This window comes from Elephantulus edwardii, unplaced genomic scaffold (genome assembly GCF_000299155.1).
Source record: "Elephantulus edwardii isolate Elephantulus edwardi_28Jun2011 unplaced genomic scaffold, EleEdw1.0 scaffold00061, whole genome shotgun sequence".
Lineage (NCBI taxonomy): Eukaryota > Metazoa > Chordata > Mammalia > Macroscelidea > Macroscelididae > Elephantulus > Elephantulus edwardii.
In genome coordinates this window covers 739,633-761,905 of record NW_006399811.1, presented here as the reverse complement: position 1 = coordinate 761,905, position 22,273 = coordinate 739,633, and the positions used below count along the sequence as shown (strand labels likewise).

The following is a 22,273-nucleotide window of genomic DNA, read 5'->3' as shown; positions in this document are numbered from 1 at the left end:
AAGATGATGGTTAAAGAGATAAAGACAAGGTGAACAACTAGAATAGAAGGGGGGAAAATAACCCCACAAACCACTGTACACATAAAATGAATGAACACATAACTAAACAGGTCTGGAAAAAGACAAGAATTTTATTGAAAATAAACTCAAAATACATTAATTAAGAAGATTTCATGGAACTACAAATGATAATTAATTTAGCCCTTTTTGTTATTGTGTACCATCAAGTCAAAACCAACTCAGAGCTGACCTTCCTGTGGATTTACACAGGAGGAGACTGCCCATAGGTAGTGATTTACTGCTTCTAAATATCCACTGGACGGTCAGCCATAAGTGAATTCTGACTTGATGGTACATAACAACAATATATATAAAACAAGTATATACGCAAGGGGAAATGATGGATCCATATACTTTTGTAGCACTACTAATCATTTCCTACACATATATTGGATTATTGTCTGAGCACGATTTAAAGAAGAATATACCAAACCACGTGGAGGGAAAGTAATCAGTGTTTTTGAAAGCACGTCATTTTAAAAAGTGCCTAGAGACACTGTTCCTCCCCTATATAAACGACAATGAGAAGAAGCTAGGAAGAATATATTTCAGATGACTCTTAAGAAAAGTTACCTAAAAAAAAAAGAAAGAAAAGTTATCTTAAAATAATAGCTACCATAAAATGTATTTACCATCTACACTCAAGTAGGGTCTGTAACCATTAATATAAAACCAAACGGCCAAATGGTCAACAAAAATAAAAAGCATCAAGACTAAAAATAATAACAAATAAAATAATAAAATTAATTAATTAATAAAAATAAATAAATAAAAAGCGAAGACTACTGGTGGACGGATAGCAGTGAAATTGGATTAACTGGCAATGGGACAAAACCAGAAATAATGAAAATACTGAAACACTGTGAAGAACGCAACAAAGGTCACTGAACATCATGTACAGAAATTACTGAATGGGAAAACTGTTCATTGGGTTTCCATAGAAAAGACTATAAAATATTATTAAAAGAAAGTAAAATTAGCCTACTAGTCCACTGACTATAGATTAAAAAATAAATTTAAAAAGATACTAGCTACACTAAGTAATCTTTTAAAAATCTCCCAAAATACTCATTTCTACAGAAAATCTATTAACATCGTATCAGAAAAGCAGAAGAGAAAATGATCTTAGAGTAATCTTCAGCCTATGTACAACCTCAACAGAGAAGAAAGGAAAAGACCACTGTTAAAAGACCAAAGAAACACTGCTTGCTAATCTTGACAAATTCAATTCAGCTCAACAAATAAATTATTTATAACATAAAAAGTACTTTGTATCAAACTGAAAATAACTGAGTAGTCACTATACACACCGTGCTTTGAGAAATCTGAGATACATAAAAGATGTAGTGAAAAGATGCAGATATATAAGTATCCTTGCTCTGTAGACACCAGGTATTACTTCTCCAGGGTAACAAAGGCACATCTGACTTGGCTGAGTTAGGCTAAAGTGACTTAGTTTCTGTTCATAGACAAAGTTGTTAACCACTGTGTCATCAAGGTGCCTTTGAAGCAGTCATTACAATAAATAAATAGGGGTTACATAACAAGAACAACAACACTGTCCTATAAAAATTTTAATTCCAATAAATGATCATAACCTGTAGATTATGATTTCCTATTTTATATTATAATTTCAAGTATTTGTTTTATATACTCCCCCAGAAATCTTTGTTTTTAGACAATAGAACATCTAATTTACTCATAAATCTCAGTATCTTTTATAGAATTAGTACAGTTCCTGGCATATTAAGTATTTAAAAAATGAACAAATGAATTATTCTATTGTTCAAAAGATTATCAGCTGAAAAGTATTCATCAATAGGTAGATGAATAAACAATATGTGTTACATGCACATAAGGAATATAACTCTGCCATAAAGATAAATGAAGTTCTGATTTATGTTACCAAATAGAAAGTTTGATGAAACTCAGTAACAAAAGGTAAATACTGCAGAACATCATTTATATGAACTATGCATTAGTCGACTGTATAAAGATCAATGAGGGACAGGAGGGAGGAAGTAAAAAAAGATCATTTTTCAGTTCAGGAAGTAAAAAGTTTCTGCTTAGGGCAATAAAAAAAATTGGGACTAGGGAGAGGTGATATTTGCACACATGATTAATATGAATCTGTAACATGAAAGGTATTTAATTAGCAAATTCTGCACTATATATGTTTTACAACAACAATTTAAAAAATAACTGGCAAAGCCAAACTATGTATGTTGCTGTTGTTTGATTACTGTTAAGTTGAGCATGACTCACAGCGATCTCATGAACAAAAAGCCTGAAGCCTTTTTATAACTATCATCATTTATCAAAGTTCCATTTATCATAGAGTTTCCAGAGGCATGTTGGTTAGGAAGTGGATGCCACTCCTACTTCCAATACATTACATATATACATATTTACACACACTATGCATATACTATCTCTATCTATATATACACACACTATACATATCATATATATATCATATATATGAGATAGATATATAGATATATACATAGGGTTAAATTCATGCCACATTTCTTCATCCATTTAAATAGACGGGTCCATATTTCAAACCCTAGGTTGATGCATTAAAAAATGTCTGTCATAAAAATCATGTTTATAGACAGATAATTACCTATAATCAGATATTAATATTAGGGGAAATAATTCTAAGTGGCTCTGGACGAAACCTGAAGAGACACTGTGGTTCCCATGCCCACTACCTCAAAGTTGTTCCAACTTTTTTTTTTTGTTCCAATATTTTTACCCTAGTTTCAAAGTCTGCTTAAAACTTTATTTAATCAAAATTAATCCATGCAATGCAATGTTCTTTTCCACTTACTGCAACTCAAAATAATTTTATTTTCCATGACAAAATTTTTTATAACAGTGAACATTTCTTTCCTTTGATTTTAAGAACTAAAATTTTAAGATCTTTTATAATTTTAAGAACTATGAGATATCATCTCAACCCAGTCAGAATAGCAAAATTTAACAGAACAGCAAGCAACAAATGCTGGTGAGGTTGTGAAGAAACTGGAATCCTTATTCACTGTTGGTGGGAGTGTAAAATGGTGCACCACTGTGGAAGGCGGTATGGCGTTGCAAATAGAGATACCATTTGACTCAGCAATTCCACTCCTGGGAATATACCCCAGTATACCCCAAAGAGACCATAACTGACATCCAAGCAGATACATGCACACCCATGTTTATCATGGTTTTGTTCACAATAGCAAGGCACTGGAAACAACCTAAGTGACCATCAACAAATGAATGGATAGAGAAGCTGTGGTACATTCACACAATGGAATGCTATGCTGCATTGAAAAACAAGGAACTCATGCAATATTATTAAAAATGGGTTACCCTGGAGGACATTATGCTGAGTGAAGTATCTCAGTCACAAAAGGACAAATACTGCATGATGCCACTGTTGTAAAACAGGACTGACATCGGGGTTTGAGGGAGACTGAGAAAGATGGGTTCAGTAATGTATACTGCATTAAACAAAGGAGGGAGAAAACTGTTTAAAAGGGATATGTGATTAGGTATTTTTGTCATGATGGGAGTCCAGAGCGAAGGCTGCATAGTGGAGTGGACCTAGGGGGAGGGACTGTAAAACAACGAAAGAATTTTTCTTTTACTTTTCCAAGAGGGTAGTATACTAGGCGGCAGGGTTGGGAGGGGAGAAAAGCACAACAATGAAGGAATGGAAATCCAAACTCTCTGTAAATTTTCATTGATATTAATAATAATTTTTTAAAAAAGAGTTATAATGTCTCAAGGTATACATTCAGAACACAGAGCCCAAACACAGCTAAATATTTAGGCCAATTTGCCTTTTGAAACATATCAAACCTGCTGTAATACATCAATCTAATACATTGTTCCTATGACTTTTCAGAAATTTCTCCCTCGAGTTCTAGATATTAGCTGTTGCTCCCCACAATTTAATATGGACCAGAAGTACACAAAACCAAAATTCATTCCCCGAGCATTATACATTAATCAGTAAAGACTTAATGTCTTGATTGGTTGATCTTAAGTAAAAAGAAAAAAAATAATCTGGTTAGTTAATATTTTAATATTTCTGATTTTGCAATGAGTAATTTTACAAACTCTGTCATGAGTAGCATATATTAAGTAGTCATGTTGTTGTTATGTGCCACTAAGTCAACTATGACTCACAGCAACCTTTATGAACAATAGCCCTGAATCCTGACCTATCCTGAGTCAATTGCAATGTGTCTGACACACATGCCCCCATTGCCACAGTCACTGTGTCAATTCATTTCATCCAAGGTCTTCCTCTCCTGTGCTGACTCTCTCTACCTTCCCACGCATGATGTCCTTTTCTAAGGACTGGACTCTGTTGGCAACAGATCCAAAGTATGTAAGATTGAGTTTCAAATTTCTTGCCTCCAAGGAGCAACCTAGTTTCACCCTTTGCAGGATAGACATGTTTGTTGTCTTGGCAGTCTGGGTAAGTTCAATACTCTTGCCCAGCAGCACAATTCAAAGTCTTTGATTCTTCTCCTATCATCCTTAATCACTGCCCAGCTCTCAGATGCACAGCAAGCAACTGAGAAGTACACAACCTGGATCAGGTACACCTTAGTCTCTAGACTGACATCAGTGCTTTTTAGTACTATGGAGAGGTTCCTGATGCACTTTCCTAAAGCAATTAATCTTTTGATTTTCTGTCTGTTGGTGCAAAGAGTGCTGACTGTGGATCTGAGCAAGATGAAACTGTTTCCAACTTTAGTTTTTTTCCATTTATCATGATGTTGTCAAGTGGGCCAATTGGTGAGAATCTGTTCTTTTGATGTGAGATGCAATTCATATTGAAGACTACTGTCCTTGACCTTCTACAGCAAATGTTTCATGTCCTCATTTTCATTGAGCAAAGTTGTGTCATCTGTATAATGCAGATATTTTCAATATTATTTTCTGAATCCTAGCCACTAGACCACCAAGGAGATATCTAATATTATTTTCATTATTAAAGAAAATAAACTTATAAAATTAATGTATATCCCATTGATACACCTACTAGAACCTATTTAAAGAAGAGTTTCCTAGGTGAACCTCAGCCTGTACAATTCTGAAACCAGAACTAGATGGTGTCTCCTTACCACTGCTGATTCTGAAAAACATCACAATAGGGAATGACAGATCATGAGGAAGGAAAATTTGGACCAAAACGCAAAATCACTTAAAAAAAAGCAAATAGTACTATTCTGATAGAGACTAGTGCAACATCTATCTGAGACTATGAAACTGAGGGGTTAAAAGTTGGCTTTTCTATGCATTAATGTTAGCCCCCTCGGATCTTCAGCTACTGCAGACACAGTCTTGCAATCATCAACAGCTGTGGGACTAGGAAGAGAGAGGAAGGGAGGGAGAAAGAAAAAGAGACAAGACAGAGTGACAGTGTGCTTCCCATTCTGAGTAGCAATAACTTGAGGTAGACGAGAGCATGACCCTGGTGAGGAGATCCTAATGATGGTGGTGGAAAGACTATGACATTGCTGTGAAGAATCTGTGGAAAAATGTAACCAGAGAGGCCCTGAAATAAAGGTCACAGTTGAAGGTTTTGCTGACTAGAGCCTGAATTAATTGAGGAATTATGCCTTGTGATGGCTGTACTAAAACCTGGAATTACACTGAGTGGTATACTGCCTCTTCCACTATCCAACTTCCCTAAAAAACCCTACTCTTAGTACTGCAACTGTGACTAAAGTCTGTGAATCAAGAACAAGTATCAGACCACAATGACTGGTAGAAAGATGTGGCATGTCTGACTAAGCAGGTATCTATTTGCTCCTATGGATATTATTGATGGGGACAGTTTCCAGTTATGAAGCAGGTAGAAGTCACACTCAGCCACACATGTCACATCTGCTCTCAACACAAGACCTTAAGTCATCCTTCAATCTTGGAGTTAAACTCCCTTCTGAAGCTAATCTTTCACGAAAATAATAGAGAAGCCTGTCCAGTAAGTAATGACAACGCATATCCCTTAGAATACCCAACCACAGGAAATCAAAAGGGCAGGAGTTGCCCAGGAATAAAGCTCAAAATACAGGAGAAGTTAGGGAAAAAGTAAAAATGGACATGGGAAGCACTGAGGGGAAAACAGAAGAGTTTCATTTATATTTTGAGGTTTGAACTCAATATCACAATACAAAATGTGTGAAACATTGGATGGAAATCCATTCTGCTCTGTATACTTCCACCCAAATTGTAACAAAAAAAGTTTTTAAAAACAACAAAAAGGTATTCTCTAAGGACATTAATAAGTCAATGCAACTGTAGCCTAATTGATAATCCTTTACTTTTTCTGTAACTATATGACTTCATTAAAAGAAAGCTGATTTATACATAAAAAGGATTTTACTTAAAACATAATAGAACTAAAACCTTTCTGACTCCTTATATTTTCTTCTATGTACAGATACAATAATCACTATCATCAGAAGCTTCAAAACCTTCCAATGATAATATTTGAGAAATATACATCATACAAAGATTTGAACACTGCAAATCTACTCTTTTCAAACAAAATATACACAACTAAGAACATGAAATATAAGACTATGACATGATTACTTGTCAAAAGAATTTACATGAATATAGTTGATTTTGAGTTTTCACACCTTTCCATCATTAGTGTTATGCTTTTTAAAATATATAATAAATGTTGTTCAATTTAGTCTATAAACCTCTTGATACATCCAGCAGACAGCTATCATGTTTTTAAAGGACAGGCAATGCTATGTTGTTCTACTGTCTGAATAGATAAGAAATTGTTTTAAGAAATATCAAATACTACACACAGCTCATAATTAAAATTTTCCAGGAGTTCAAAATCTTATCTTCATGCAATTAATTTTAAACAAATCCTTTATCTTTCATGAAATAGTTACATTTCACAATAATTTTCTTTTCTATACCAAATAAACATTAACTTCTATACTCAAAGAAGAGGAGACAGGCCACACTACCACCATCCATGAATATACTACTCAAGAACCTTATCATCAACACTACTATTAGTAGATAAGAAATACAATCGGTAGTATATGACCATGCGAAAGTCATTTTAAAAATCTTACCTTAGCTGTCTTTATGTGAAATGAGACAGTACCACACATCAAATCACTAATTTCAGAGGCATTATACATAGTCTTGAAATGCATGTTAAATTTTAATTTGCCATTTCCAACAATGTCTCATCCTTTACATTGATGAGAAAAGCAGGTGTCTGATCCCATTTTCCTTAGGGGCCAATGAATCACTCTCACTAAATAATATTACTCCAAATCTTAACATATTTTCTCTTAAAGTGTGCCTCTTGAACAACAGCAAAATTGATTAAATCCCTACAATTACTCAAGAGTTGTTATGGCTCAGTGGTCAAGGCCCACAGGCACAGAGTTTGAATCCACCAGCTGCTCTGTGCAAGAAAGATGAGCAATCTCCTCCTATGCAATTTACCGTCTCTGCTGGCACTACAACAACAGTTACTGATTGAGAAAAAAGGATTTTATTCCACCAAGCTTGTAACTTGGGTGGAAATCAAAGCATTAGAAAATACTTTTACTCACCCCTGTTACCAGTGAACTTGTGTATCAATTATGATGCTAGATATGTTCTAGCAAAGAGTCCAGAGCCAGCTAGAAATGTCTGGCAGTCTATTTAAAATCAGTCAAACTAAATCCGTGTTGATCACAATGATAACATTTATATTAGCTGTGCATGAAGGAGGCTTCCATGAATTAGGGGTGATTTGATAATGTTAACAACCACCATGGATGGGATGGATAGCCACTAAAAATGCACAAAATATAAAGAATAACATTTTTTTAAAAAATCAGAATAAAGACCTATAGTAAACTTATAATTACAAGTTTTAAATTACATTTAAAAACAAAGAAAGAGATTGTATATTAAATTGATAGTAGGAATAATAAAAGTCATCATAAGACCAATTTAGTAGCAGTAATTTCATATATGAATTTCCAAAATGCATGGATCCAGAGTTATTTCCAAATAAATATGCCTAAAATTCCAATAAAATTTTAAGATCTTGAGGATATCATAAGTTTTTAAAAACATTACTTTAAAGCAATGGGATTAGAGTGTAGGGGGGAAAGAAAACCCTAATTCTTGGCATATCAAGTTTTTCTTTAAAATCTATTTTAAGAAAGACTTTGACAAGCACTGTGGCATTTGTACAAGAACAAACTGGGAGGAGGGTAGAGAGAATAGTGCAACAATGAATGAGTGGAAGCCCAAAATCTCTGTAAATGTTTATGAAAATTAATAAAATATAATTATAGAAAAAAATCTATTTTAAGAAAGAAAAAAAGTATCTATTGGCAGTTTGTAACATCAACATGAAATATATTTTAACATCTAGACTTTGTCAGAAGCAGAATTTTAAAGAAATAAGTGTTATATACAAGTTGTTTTCTTACATATATGAAATTATGCTCTATTTTGAATGTGGTAACATCACGCAATTCTAAAAACAGAATTCTCTTTCATTGCCAAAATAATAAGCACAAGAAAAATCCAAATGTAATCAAGTTAGTTAAAAGACTAGAGAAATCTTTCAGGATTTTTTTTAACTGATTCTTTCCAAAATTAATTTTTAACCTTCTCCAAAGTTATCATTACATTAACCTTACCAATTTAGCGATTTTAATGGTACAATTCTTAAAAGAGTACATGAAATAATATACTATGAATATAAAATATGTAAGCTAGTAATATATAATTTACTTCTATTATAAATATAAGTAAACATTTTTAAACATTTATTTCACATTGTTATAAAAATGAATATTTCTTTAAGTCAGGCATAATCTAAGACAAAGCAACTGGCATTTCCATTTGCTCCTTTCTGCCCTTCACTGAATAAGTTACACAGCTTTGTATTGTGTATGTGTGTGTGCGCACATCCATGCCTTACAATAAAACTCTGCTACCACATTAAATTTATAAAATATATTTGGATATTTTTAACTAGCATCAGCATTATTCATACTTGCCCACATGAAAAAAACCCCAATATTTTTAGTAAAAGTTTTATTCTCTTGTAAAAATATAATTTTTTGGACTCAGAATTTTAGCAGTGCTATCAGTCAGCAAGCTCTACTATAATGCTCTAGAATACAAACTTAAAGAGTTTTAGTATTTCAAAAACTACTTAGATCATAGTTAAGGTATTAATATTACATTTACCTCTCATGTACAATATATATAAAAATAACAGAATAATTATGAATTTATTAGTGGGATATTTTTTAACCTTTAGAGAAACCATATACAAAAATTAAATAGAAAATTATTTGTAAAATGGAATAAAAGTTATCATTAAAAAGTTATATATGTGGTCTTCAGAGATGGGAGAATGATAGTAAGTCTGCTCATCTATGAAGTGTAGTTAACACGCCAGCTGGACCTATTCTCCACTGCAAGATTGCCCTTCTGTTATTTAAAGATGTGAAAAATGCTGGAAGATGTCATCAATGATATATTAAAATATCCTATTGCAAATATAAAATATCCTATTTCAGATATAGCGAAGAGCACTTCAAATTCTATTGAAGCAAAAATAAGTCAAGAATACCTACTATTGCAATTGGAAGGTCAAAAATGTTTTCTGGAAAATTTATCAGAAATAATATCACAGAGGGGAAACAACAACAACAACAACAAAACAACCATGTAAGGTGTATTCAAGAAGAAAGTACTGAGACTGTTATTATTGTACAACGTTATTTTTCAACAACAAAGGCTATCTGTGAGATGTCAAATTTTAAATAGTCTGAATTTGTTCTTTAAAAAAGTCAAATCAGTGTTTCTGATTATGAAAAATGCACATTTACTGTAAAGAAGGGAGGAACAAAAACTAAATTACCCCAGAATAACAATAGAGAAGAAAAAGAGATATACTAAATTACATTACTTTTACTATATCAAGACAACCATTTTTGCTAATATCAACAACAGTCATGACTATTTTAAATTATGGAGTAAAAACTCCATTGGATAAAACTTTCATCTATAATGAGGTCAGAATTGCTTCCACTGTGGAAAGCTGGGCCACTTCAGTAGACAATGTCACAGATGAGAGCCACAGATAAGCAAGGGAGTAGAGAGGATGCTCCCACTCACTTGCTTTCAGGGTGGATTTAAAGGCCACATGGCCAAGGGTGGCCCACATCAGCTCCTAGTGGCTGACAGGACTGACAGGCCCCAGCACCCAGCTGGAAACAAAGGAGGATGCTTCAACGATTCAGATCCTCCCAGAAGAGCTGTGGGTGAGTACTAACATTACTGGTAAGCAAATTAGTTTTCTCCTGGACACAAGAGCCTACTATTTGGTCCTAAAAGCCTTCTGAGGTCCCAACTCTTCTCACTATTTCTTAGTTGTTAGAATTGATGGAAAACCTCATAAGCAGTTCCTTACTTCACCTCTGCCTTGCATGAGGACTTCAGAGCTGTAAAACAACCCTGCGGTAGATGGAATTTGCTCCAGGACTTAAGAACAATAAATGACATAGTTGAGCCTCTACATCTTGTGGTTCCTAACCTATATTCTATAATAGAGAAAGTGCTAGTCAATAGGCCTTTTATTTTAAGAGCCACCTTCCCTTTGTAACTTGATTTGTGCCACTGTTAGAAACCTCTACTTAGAATATTGTTGCTTTTCATTTTTGACTCATGTACTTTTGTGTCTTCTAGGCCGCAACAGTTCCATGATACATCTTCAAGGATATGAACGTGTATGGCTAAGCACAACTGATAACAGTGCATCTAAATTCCAAAATCAATCTCCACAATAGTCTACGTGTTTCCTATTGCCAAAGGGGCCCTTTAGAGTAGTGAGAGAAGATCTTCACCCTGAAACCTACCGCATCCCTTTTCAGCAGAAAGTAGCGAAGAGAATACACCGTCCCCTGTTCCTTATGAATCAGATGAAATCTCTCTCAGGGAGGAGTGATACGGAATAGCAAAGGACACACTGACAAAGGAGATGAATCAGAACTGGTTTTGACAAGCACTGTGGCAATGGAACAATCAAAACAGACTTTCAAGGGGAAAAAAAGAGAGAGAAATGAATTGTGGAAGGGAGGGTAAAGAAAATAGTGCAACAATGAATGAATGGAAATCCAAAATCTCTGTAAATGTTCATTAAAGTTAATAAAATTTAATAAAATAAATTTTAAAAAATCAGCTAAAAAAAGAAATAATAAAAAAGGAATCTATTTTTTCCTTTTTAGTCACTGTCTTCTTCACTATCTATACATTCTTCATAGTATATGCCACTTTCTACAAATCTTCCTTAATCTTAAAGCTAAGTTTTGCTCAGAAAAACAAGAATAAGTGAAAATTACATTCAGAATATAGCAGTGACCCATTAACATACACACCTGTGCACTGTAATGACCCCACCTGAGGATAGGCAATGTTTGCCCAGAATGTTAAACTTCTCCAAATCCCAGTAATTTTCTGTTTACCACAAATATTGTTTTTAAAAAATATATAACAATTAGCTTCCAGGGTGAAGGGAAAAAATAAAAGTGTTTTAAGGATTATATTCTTTATTCTTAAACCTTTTTAATTCTGGCAACTGGAGAGTAAATCACCTTATCAATCTTTAATAGACCATATTAATTAAAAGCAAAGGTAGAAGTGAAAGTTAACATGGCAAGACAACCTCTTTGTAACTATTTCCATGATGATGACATGAAAAAAAAATGTTTTAAACATATTTAACTCAAAAGAAGTAAGAAGGTAGGTTAATCTCAGAACCACCCCTGGCTGACTCATCCCAACATTTATTTACTGACTATCTTTACTCTAAAATGATGTTCTTACGAATATGTATTCCTGGAACATGAACTTCCAAAAGTTATGGAGTTTTTCCATATTCAAAATACCTGAGTTTAGGGAGCTCTGGTGGCCTAGTGGCAAGAAGTTGTACTGTGATCTCAAAGAAAGAAAAAAAATCCACCAGGCGCTCCGCTGGCGAAAGAGGGGCAATCTCCTCTTGTGTCAGCTGGATCTGATTTGACAGCACAAAAGAAGTTAAAAATAAATAAATAAATAAATAAATAAATAAACAAACAAACAAACAAACAAACAAACAAACAAAGCTTAGTTTAAGTCAAATCTTCATAAACCACTTTGAAAGGTCAAGGTGTGGGGGAGACTAATCTCAGAAAACCCTAATATATTATCAATTAATTCTGTCTCACATGAAATACAATATTCACGCCTTATCAATGGGGATATGGTCCAGAATCCTCACTGCATGCTTGAAACTTCAGATTGTACCAAATAATCTGTGTGTGTGTGTGTGTGTGTGTGTGTGTGTGTGTGTGTGTCGTGTGTCTGTGTGTGGTGTCTGTGTCTGTGTGTGTGTGTGTGTGACAAAACTTTTCCTATATATACATATGACAGGTATGAAGGGTGTACCAGGAGGGCAGCGTTAACCCATGGGCTATCACAGAAAAAGAAATGGCCTACTCACTCAGGCAAGTATGTTTTCTAGGATCATACACAGGGAAAGAGGGAGTAGGCTCCAAAACAGAGCCAAGTTTGATAGATTTCCACCCCACCCCCCAATATGTTAACTCAGAACAACACAGAATTCAAATGTTTTCCAAATTGCCTTTGGCTGCTGGTAAGACTTACATTAAAAAACAAAACAAAATACTAAAAAAAAAAAACCCAAAAACTCTGCAACTAAGGGAGAACCACTGCCAACCTAATGGTCAGTAGCTGGAATCCACCAGCTATTGTGAAGAAATATGAGGCAGTCTCCACCCATAAAAATTTACAGTCTGAAAATCTGATAAGTAGGAACCAACTTCACAACAGTGAGTTTGTTGCTATTGTTGTTAGGCGTCATCACAGTAAGTTTACTTCGTGATTAAAGTGGAATTAACAATCTTTAAGTTTTGATGACAATGATATATACATCAGTCACCAAGATAATCCAATAGCAGATCCCACATTCTCCCATCTAACTACTAACTAGGCGTGACCCTGCTTAGCTTCTGAGATCAGACGAAGATTGGGAGTGTTCAGGGTGGAATGGTCGTAGACAACAGATACAACATTCTGAACACTTTCTATGTGCCAGGATACGTGAGTCAAGTAAACTACATTACAGGAATACCTTGCTTTATTGCCCTTTCCTTTGCTGCACTTCACACATACTGAATAAAAAACATAAAATTTAAAAAAATAAAGGATTGTCGCAACTCTGCACAGATCAATTCTACTAGCACCATTTTTCCAACAGCATGTGCCCTTTTCAAAACTCAGTGTAACATATAGAAAACTCTTGCAGCATTTCAAACTTTTTCATAAGACACCTAATAGTGTACAGCATAGTTGTTGTTGTTAGGTGCTAATGAGTCGAGTACACATCATTGTGACACTACAAACAAAATATCTGAACCCTGTTCGATCCTGTGCCATCCTCACATTTCCTGACACACAAGAGTCCACTGCAGCAGCCACCACAACAATCCTCCTGGTTGAGGGTCTTCCTCTCCTTCGCTGACTCTTCACCCTTCCTAGCATCATGTCCCTCTCCAAGGAATAGCCCCTTTCTAGCATCATGCCAAAAGTATGTGAATAGTTCTTGCCTCTAAAGAGCACTCCAGCTGCACCCAGTACGAGACATACTTGTTTGTTCTTTTGGCCAACCATGGGATGTTCAATGTTCAAAGCTTTTCTCCAACACCACAGCTCAAAGGCATCAATTTTTCTATGGTGTAGTGCAAATTTAAATTTTATATGTACTGAACAACACTTTGTGTGATTTACTCTACTGTGCTTATAATTTTATTGCAATGGTCTGGAACAAATCCACACTGTCTCTTGAGTATTATCTGTATTTCACTGAATCCTCAATGCCAGCCTAAAAAAATGTACTAGACTCTGGGTTTTCTCAGCTGAAGAAATTGAGGTTTGGGATATCAAGCTGCTTATGAAGAACATGATTTCAGTCTAGTAAATAACAAAGCTTTCCAACAACTCTGCATCACTTTGTCAATATCATTTATATAAAAATTGAATAATTACCAGACAATACAATAATGAGAATAAGATATATACTTTCTATTCTTGAAACACATTATCTAAAAATAATTTCCAAATAAGTATTATCTTATTGTCCAAATACATATTTACATATGTTAAAAGGAAATTAAGTGCCTTGCCTTAGTGTTGCACATAAAATATTATAATAAATGCAGAATTTAAGCTTACAACTTGCCTCTCCTAGGGTCCTCTGTGAGAAAATTATTTCCTCTTGACACTCCCCATCAAAATATTTTTTTTCAGTGAGAAATGCATATTACTTGAAAGAAATATTTAATAAAAATGTAACAAAAATGAATAAAGGTTATGTCAAGAAAATGCTGTATCTCAGGTTTTAGTAAGGAGCTCAGGCAGGGCAGTCCCTGGTGTGATGTGCTGCTAACCAAAACCTGGCAGCTGCTGGTAGTTTAATATACATGAGACAAAAGTGGGCAGTCCCCTAATAAAAAGTACAGCCTCAGAAACTCCTTGGGGATCACTGTGAGCCACATCAACTCCATGACAGTTAGTGAAGGTTTAGAACAACTGTACACTAAACTTGATAAGGTTTGTGTCTCAGAGTACTGTTTTAACCAAACTTGAAAGATCGAGGAAAAGACAACACAATACAAGTTAAAGAGTTTTTAAAAATGTAGCAGGAGGAAGGAAAAAATCGCACTCTGAGAAATAATATAGAGAAAGAATACAGGAAAAGGTAAAAGAATTGGATGGTTTTGGAAACAATGTCAGTCTAGCTTAGACTCACTCCAGACACACAGGGTAAATGAAGCATTACTATTTACTTGGTAAGTGACATTAAAGAAATCACTCTTCTGTAGTTTCCTCATCTCCAACATGGCAATAACAACAGTAACGTCCATTAATGGGTTTTTAAAATAGTAAGGATTAAAAAATAATATCCACTATCAACAAGATGATTCCAAATAATAATGTAACTGATAATGACCCTCTGTTGTTGTTGTTTGATGCCGTCAAGTCGTAGACGACTCATAGCGACCCTATGAACGAACGGCCTGAGCACTGTTCGTACATAGAGTTTCCGGAGGCAAGCCATTTCGGAAGTGGATGCTGCTCCTGCTTCCAGGCTTGATTTAGTCGGGAAGCTCCAGCCAGCACTGTCCACCATGGGTACCCATTACCATGACTGGCACATCACTGTTACAGTCTTCAGCATCACAGCAACTACGAGTTACCTCTGTACAGCAACGCACAGACCAGTGCTATACCACCTAGAAGAATGTTTGACAGGAAAACAATTTGAAACTGGCCGAGGGCCACAGATGAAAATCACCCACCTTCGGCTTGGTAGCACAGCTTCCTTTCCACTAGGCCAACGTAGCTCCCTCTTTGAATGACCCTCTAGGGCAGTGCAAAACTGCTGTTTAGTATTTCCAACCTGTAAATTACAGGCTGACTCAAGTCTTTCTCCTGTGCAGTACCAAGTGGTTTCCAACTCTGACCTTTTATTTACTAGCTTAATACTAGTCCACAGAACCATCAGGACTGCTAATAAAAAAGTAATATATTTGTGTCTGTAACATGTAATACAGAGTTTTAGCACATAATCATATTATTTATTGCATAAAAAACCAAAAGAGGAAAATGCAATAGGCATAATCTCAGGATTTTTATGCAGAGGATCTAACGGGTCAATTTCAACTATATTTATACTCCACACTAGAGGAACCCAAATCTGATTCTCAAATGATAGGTATAGTGTGGAAAGTTCTATTTATGACAAATGAAAAGTTAGCATTACTATTCTTCCTTGAACTAGTGCAAACTTAAAAGAAGAACTTCAACTAATGCAAAGTGCTAGTGGTAATCAGGGGGCAAGAATAAATATAAACAACTGAGACCACAGAAATGGAAAACAATTAAGCTTTGACTCTCAAACAATTAAACTTACATTCTAAGTAAGCCTTTTATTAAACCAAAGCAAAGTCTGATTTTTTTATATATATAGAATACTATTTTATTCTTTATTTTAAACCTTTCTTACATGTTTAAAAATATACAGGCATTCAGAACAACCTCAATAAAACAGTAACATTTCTATTAAAGATTCTCTGAAGTCAAACCATCAGAACACAAACATGGTTGACTTGCTATGTGAAGAGTCATAGGCACATTTCATTACTCGCATTTCATAAAATCAAGAAATCAAAAATGCTGAGAAGAAAAATACTCAGTAGTCTGATACAAATTTTAAAATCTCTTGCAGTCAGGAAATTCAGGATTAAAAAAGTAAAATTTAGATGTTTTTGCTACTCATTCCTGCTGTATAACCAATTTCCCAAATGCCCAGTTTGTTGCATCTAAACTCCTGACAATTCATTCCACTAACCCATGTAGCCCACTAAAAAAAAATAAATTCATCCAACCTCTGAATCTGAAAACAGATTACTACAAAAGAAAATACTCACAGCTCTTACCTGCATCTGATAATTAAGTACACTGTATTCTCAGCAGCATTAAGAATGCTGCTTGGTTTAGTATAAATATCTAAATAACTACATAAAGTACTTTTCTCTTAAAAGAGTTTTTATATACGTATTTCCAATTTGACACCTTAAATAACATTGACCTAATCATTATGCTAAGAAAACACCAGGCACATATCACATAATATAATTTACAATTTCTTTGTTGTAAAAAAATATAGTATATGCAAACACAAATGACTGGCAGACACGATAGTAAGCTATTGTGGACCAAACACAAAATGGTTAATCGTTTACTTTAAAAAGGGGAAAGGGGGGAGGAAGACATTATAAGCAGCATTGAGTGTTATTTTACTGCTGGCTGAGTACCATTCATTTGCAACAGAATTATTTTTGGGTTTTCTTAAGTAAAAAAACAACAACAACAACAACAAAACCCTAACAAATCAAGCTATTAAAAAAGCCTTACTGCAGCAAAAGACACCACTTTAGGCACATGAAACTAATTTTAAAATAAACGAAAAAGAATGTTTTTTAAAGGCCATTAAAAAATGTTTAACATAATCTTCAAAATAAGCTACCAGATTGCTTTACTGGAAGGAATAAATTATTTAAAAATATGATTGCTTTATACAGTTCATTTCTCCATTATTAACTAAGACACTTTTTGATTCAGATACCAAGGGATTCAAAAGATCTGGGGAGCGGGGGAATAGCAGGCTATTAAGGAGAGAGGGGAAAGACATGTCATTTAACCCAGAAAAAAAGAAAAAAAACAAACGTGTATTTTGGGGAGCAGAAAATTTGTGCTGCAGAGAATATTATAAAAACAGAAGAAAAGGGGGCACAGAGCAAAAATAAAATTGATACTTAGGTTTCTTTCCCGGATGAAACCATCTAGAGATAGTTGATTGAAGTGCTTAAGAGTACACTTTGATGCAAAAGGCTGTACTTTGCCACATATATAATACGCAGCATTTTTCTAGAAGCACAAGGAATATAAGTAATAGCTTCCAAAAGTACAAAGAGAGACAGAGACAAACAGAAAAAGTCACAAAGACAGAGCCCAAGAAAGTTCACTCAGAGACAGAGAGACACAGAGGCTTGCTGTGGTGTATAAATTACTTCACATCCTGGGGAATATCTGAAACACTTTTTCTCCTCAGTGCTTAATTTTTCCTCTTATTGCACATCTATATTCATATGCTATAATTACCTCACAAGATTAACCTCTACATCCTTGCCTTTAGTTGTTTTTTCCATGAAAAAAGGGGGGGGGAAGGGAGAAGAAACCTTTAGTCTCATCCTTCATTTCATAGTCAATTATTCAAGTAAGTATTTCTCTGGTGGCCAAGTTCCAGATAAAATCAAGAATACGATTCAAAACCACTGTCAGATTACATTTGATTCACTGAGTTCTTTTTAAATGGAGCAGGAATTAGCCCGTTTCCTAGGTTTGGGATCTCGTGCATCCTGATCCTTCACACACAGGCAAGATGTGCACATTGTCTCAGACAGTCTTCGGAGGCCCAGCCGGAAAACGCTATTGGAGAGGCTATAAATTACACAGTTACAGAAACTGTTACTTATAGCGAGCCAGGTTGTGAGGAAGGACAGAGTCGGGTTGTCCAAGACCCGGGAACTTTCCAGAAGAAAGTAAATGATATAGGGGAGCCACAGAATGTAAAACACACTGGTTATCCGAAATAAAACCATGGCATAGCGACGGTCAGGGCTGTGTCCTGTCTCTCCAGAGGCATCCACTTCATGGCTTGGGAATCGAGCCCTTCTGTCATTTATTTCTTTGGTGTGCTGCCGGCAAATTTTGAAAATGTGGAAGTAAGTGAAACAGACAACAAAGGCAGCAGGCGCATAAAGTAAACAAACAATAAAGCCAGTAAAATAGGCACTAGTGAGCCAAGAGGTGGCACACCATTCAAAAATGTCACCGTGGTAACCAGGTTTCCCCCAGCCAAAAAATGAAGGCAAGAAAATGAGACAAGAGTAGATCCAGATCATAACAATGCAAATTCTCAGGCGGCAAGGAGTGACCAGTTGATTGTAGGAAAGAGGCTTGGTTATTGCAAGGTAGCGATCCACACTGATGCAAGCCAGACATGCCATAGAAACACTTTTTAGAACTGAGATGATATATCCAAAAATCTGGCAAGTCAACGACTCGTGGACACCTGTGGAGTAGTGGAGAAGTGAGAGAGTAGGAACCAGGCAGCTTACTCCAACAAAAAGATCAGCATATGCCATTGTCTGAATAAAATAGCTGGTAGTATAATGGTGTAAAAGTGGAGCGCAATGAAAGACAAAGATGACTGTTAAATTCCCAGCAATGATGAGAAAAGTTAGCAAGAGAATAACCACTGTCTCAAAGATGCACACATCCACTGCACTGTATTGGCCAAATCCAAGTGGGCATGAGTGATGTTCAGATACATTCACGAAGCCACTGCTCATGTTCAGGATCCTCTGTTCAATCCACCGGGATTCGTTCATGGTTTAGGATAAAGGAAACCTGCAGCTTTGGATATAGCAAGCAGGTGTCTGGCCCAGTATCTGTTAAACTCTGCACACGAGTGTCTCAGAATCTGCCTCTGTAGACAGTGCCAGTGCTCCTGTCACAGCTGAGCATCCCAGAGAGCTGCTCAAGTCTCTTCATCAGCCTCAGTGCAGCAGTGACACACCTCAGCTTTGAGGGGAAAAGGAGGGGGATAAGCTAGAAAGGAGGTGAGAAAAGGTCACTGATTAGCTTCCCCCTGTACTTGCAAAGTACTTTTTTGCAGAGATAAGATACTTCTAGAGAGAATGGATTTCTTATTATTTTTTAGTGCAAAAATTATATCTACAAAAAAGGTGGAAAATAAATACATATTAAGAAGGGAGGAAATGCTTCTGTGGGCTGTTTGTCCTCCCCAAAAAGGGAAGGGTCAACCAGAAATAATTGAGAAAAATTTTAAGCTCAGTTTTCCTGTTTTGTCAGTAACAAAAAATGGGTTCATATTTTATAATTTAAAAAAAGAAAGATTTCAGATTTAGTTAGAAAACTGAAAATGTTTACTGTGACAAAAAGTATTTCTGGGTTCAATTCAAGGTTTAATTCTAATAGGTCATCTTTATAATCTATTTTACCTTCTATTTTTCTAAGAGTTAAGAAAGACGCTAGCAAATACAGTGAGAGAGAAATGTCTATCTGAGAATATAGATTGTATGAAATCTAAAAAAAAAAAAAAAGAAAGACGCTCTATCAAGTTTTTCTAAAAAGATTCTTTTCTGAAGGGACACAAAGTAATAGGAAATGGGTAATAAACAGTCTCAGATTGTGCTGTAACTTTCATGAGAGGAAAAAGACCTACAAGAGATTTTCCAGGTAAGGAATTTAATATACTATGGTTAATATTCCTCAAAACAGGATTAACTTCTAAAATTTCAAGTCTACATGTGTATCCCCCCCCCCCAAGCTTTTAGATTAAAACTATTTTGGTCTGTTACAGTTACTGAAGCTACTAGCATCAATGTAATTTATGCCTCTTCTTTCAAAAAGAATATAAATTCTTTCTGTTACTCATTTCTGTTTCAGTAACTAGAAAAAACTTTAACTCATATACAACTTTCCCTAAAATGGAGGATGATAAAATGTACAGCTCAAAGCTATTTTTCCCCTTTGCAACCGCACCTATACATGGAATGTATATTAATATATTAAATTTAAGTAACAATAAAAAGTTTCCTGTTCAGTCTGAGTTTATTTGACTAGAAACGCCTTCATTATTTATGATTTAGGCATTTCTATGAGGCTTCCTATTCAATGTTATCTAACTTAATTAGATGATTAACACTGTAAATCATTATTTTTAACTACATCTTCTGAAAGTGGAAAATTACCTTGTTCGTTATGTTTGCAGTTATGTAGCAGCCATATGTTAAGAAAATATTTCTTCTTTCTATTTTGAGCAATTGCTTAATTAATGCAGGGACCACTGGGCAGGTTACAAAATGGTCTTGCTTTAAAATATCTCTAAAGCATCAAGATGAGTTTAAATCCTAAGAGTTTGGCATACTGAAAAGCTGGCAGTACAGAATGAAGTAATCCATCAAAAAGGCTTCCAAGGTCATAGCAGGTTAGCATTTGCCAAAAGTCGTCTTTTGGTTTTTTGGATTTTTTTTTAAGTACAGGCATTTCAAAGATTCTTTTGTCAGTCTTCACTGCTATACCTTTTGAAGAAATAACATGCACTAGAAAGAAAAGCATTTCCTTCAGGAACAATAAAGCAGCTTAATAGAAAGCATTCTTCTGAAAGTTATTTCTCTTGTGCACCATCAAGTCATTCAGAGAAGTCCTTTTCTTTTACAATATCCACAGGATCTTTCTCCTTGTACATTCCAGTTTCACTTAGAACAAAATAGTTCTCTTGTTACAAGAATAAGGCAATGCTTCTCACCTACATTCACTCTTATCAGCTGCTAGGCTGGGCTGCTTGATTCAGAAGTCCGATTTACTGTGATGCAGTTACCAGATGCCATCGGTGTATTCTTCACAATCTGTCTGTATCACTGGTTCCCACCTGAGCCCAAGCCCTGCTCCTCCTCCTCCTCATCCTGACTGATGCAGAAGAACTCACCATCAGAAAGGTGACTCGGTCCTCCTGCCCCAATCAACAGCACAGCCAATGGCTACTGCAGCTGAAACTGTCACTAGGTAACAGTTGCCAGGCACATGCAGGCTTATAGACTTACTCGGCAAGCTCCGATCAAGATTGACAAAAGAAGACAATGGAACTGACCTATCCTTATAATATATTCATGGTATATATTAATTTCTCAATGTATTTTCCTTATAGCATTTACAAATCTCCTAAATCCTTTAGGAGACCAGAAGGAAAATACAAAATTGAGTGTACACCTTTAAACACTGTAGAGAAACTACCACGAGGTACTATAACACTAAAAAGTCAGCAGTAATCTAATTCTCATTGGCAGAAAAAACTTATTAATTATTAAAAATCAGTCAGCTCTTCATAAACCTAACCGATATGCATTTTTTCTTTTAAAACTTAAGTTATATTTTTATTGACATGAGTTACAAGTTATTTTCTAATCTTCCCAATTCTGCCACACCCACAAAATATTCCAAGTTAAATGTATACAACTATGTAAGGCAATGGAACTAACCCCACCACATTAAAATCTATTTTGTGGATGGGGAATATTTAAGGTTAAATATGATCCGAGGAGAGTGACATGATTGATAAATCCACTTTTTTATCCTAATCTAAAAAAGAGACAATGGATCAAAAATTTGTCACATTTTCCTTGAGTTACATATGATCAAGTTAGAAGTAAGAAAATTGCTCAAATATTTGATGGAAATGAGAAACATTCAAAAACATTTACTATTTTTTTTTTAATTTAGGTTGTTTATTTTTCATTTCAGTGAACACCTACAGAGATTTTGGAATTCCATTCATTCATTGTTGCACCTTTCTCCCCGCACAAACCCCTCCCCCCCTTTGCTCCTCTCCTTGAAAAGCAAAACTCCCTCATTGGTACACAATCCCCCCCGCACCTCCCCAAACCCCACCCCCTACCCACAAATATAATCCACTCTGCAACCCTCATTGCATACTCCT

General features: G+C 35.2%; 2 protein-coding genes across 3 annotated transcripts in view; both read right to left on the bottom strand.

Annotated features, from left to right (window-relative positions):
- The window catches only part of RABGAP1L (RAB GTPase activating protein 1-like), a 966,320-nt gene that overhangs the window by 637,666 nt on the left and 306,381 nt on the right, over nt 1-22,273 (bottom strand). The window lies entirely within an intron of this gene.
- GPR52 (G protein-coupled receptor 52) lies at nt 17,767-19,170 on the bottom strand. Its single transcript, XM_006887707.1, has one exon. It carries the CDS (start codon nt 19,140-19,142, stop codon nt 18,057-18,059), a length of 1,086 nt encoding a protein of 361 aa, XP_006887769.1. The 5' UTR covers nt 19,143-19,170; the 3' UTR covers nt 17,767-18,056.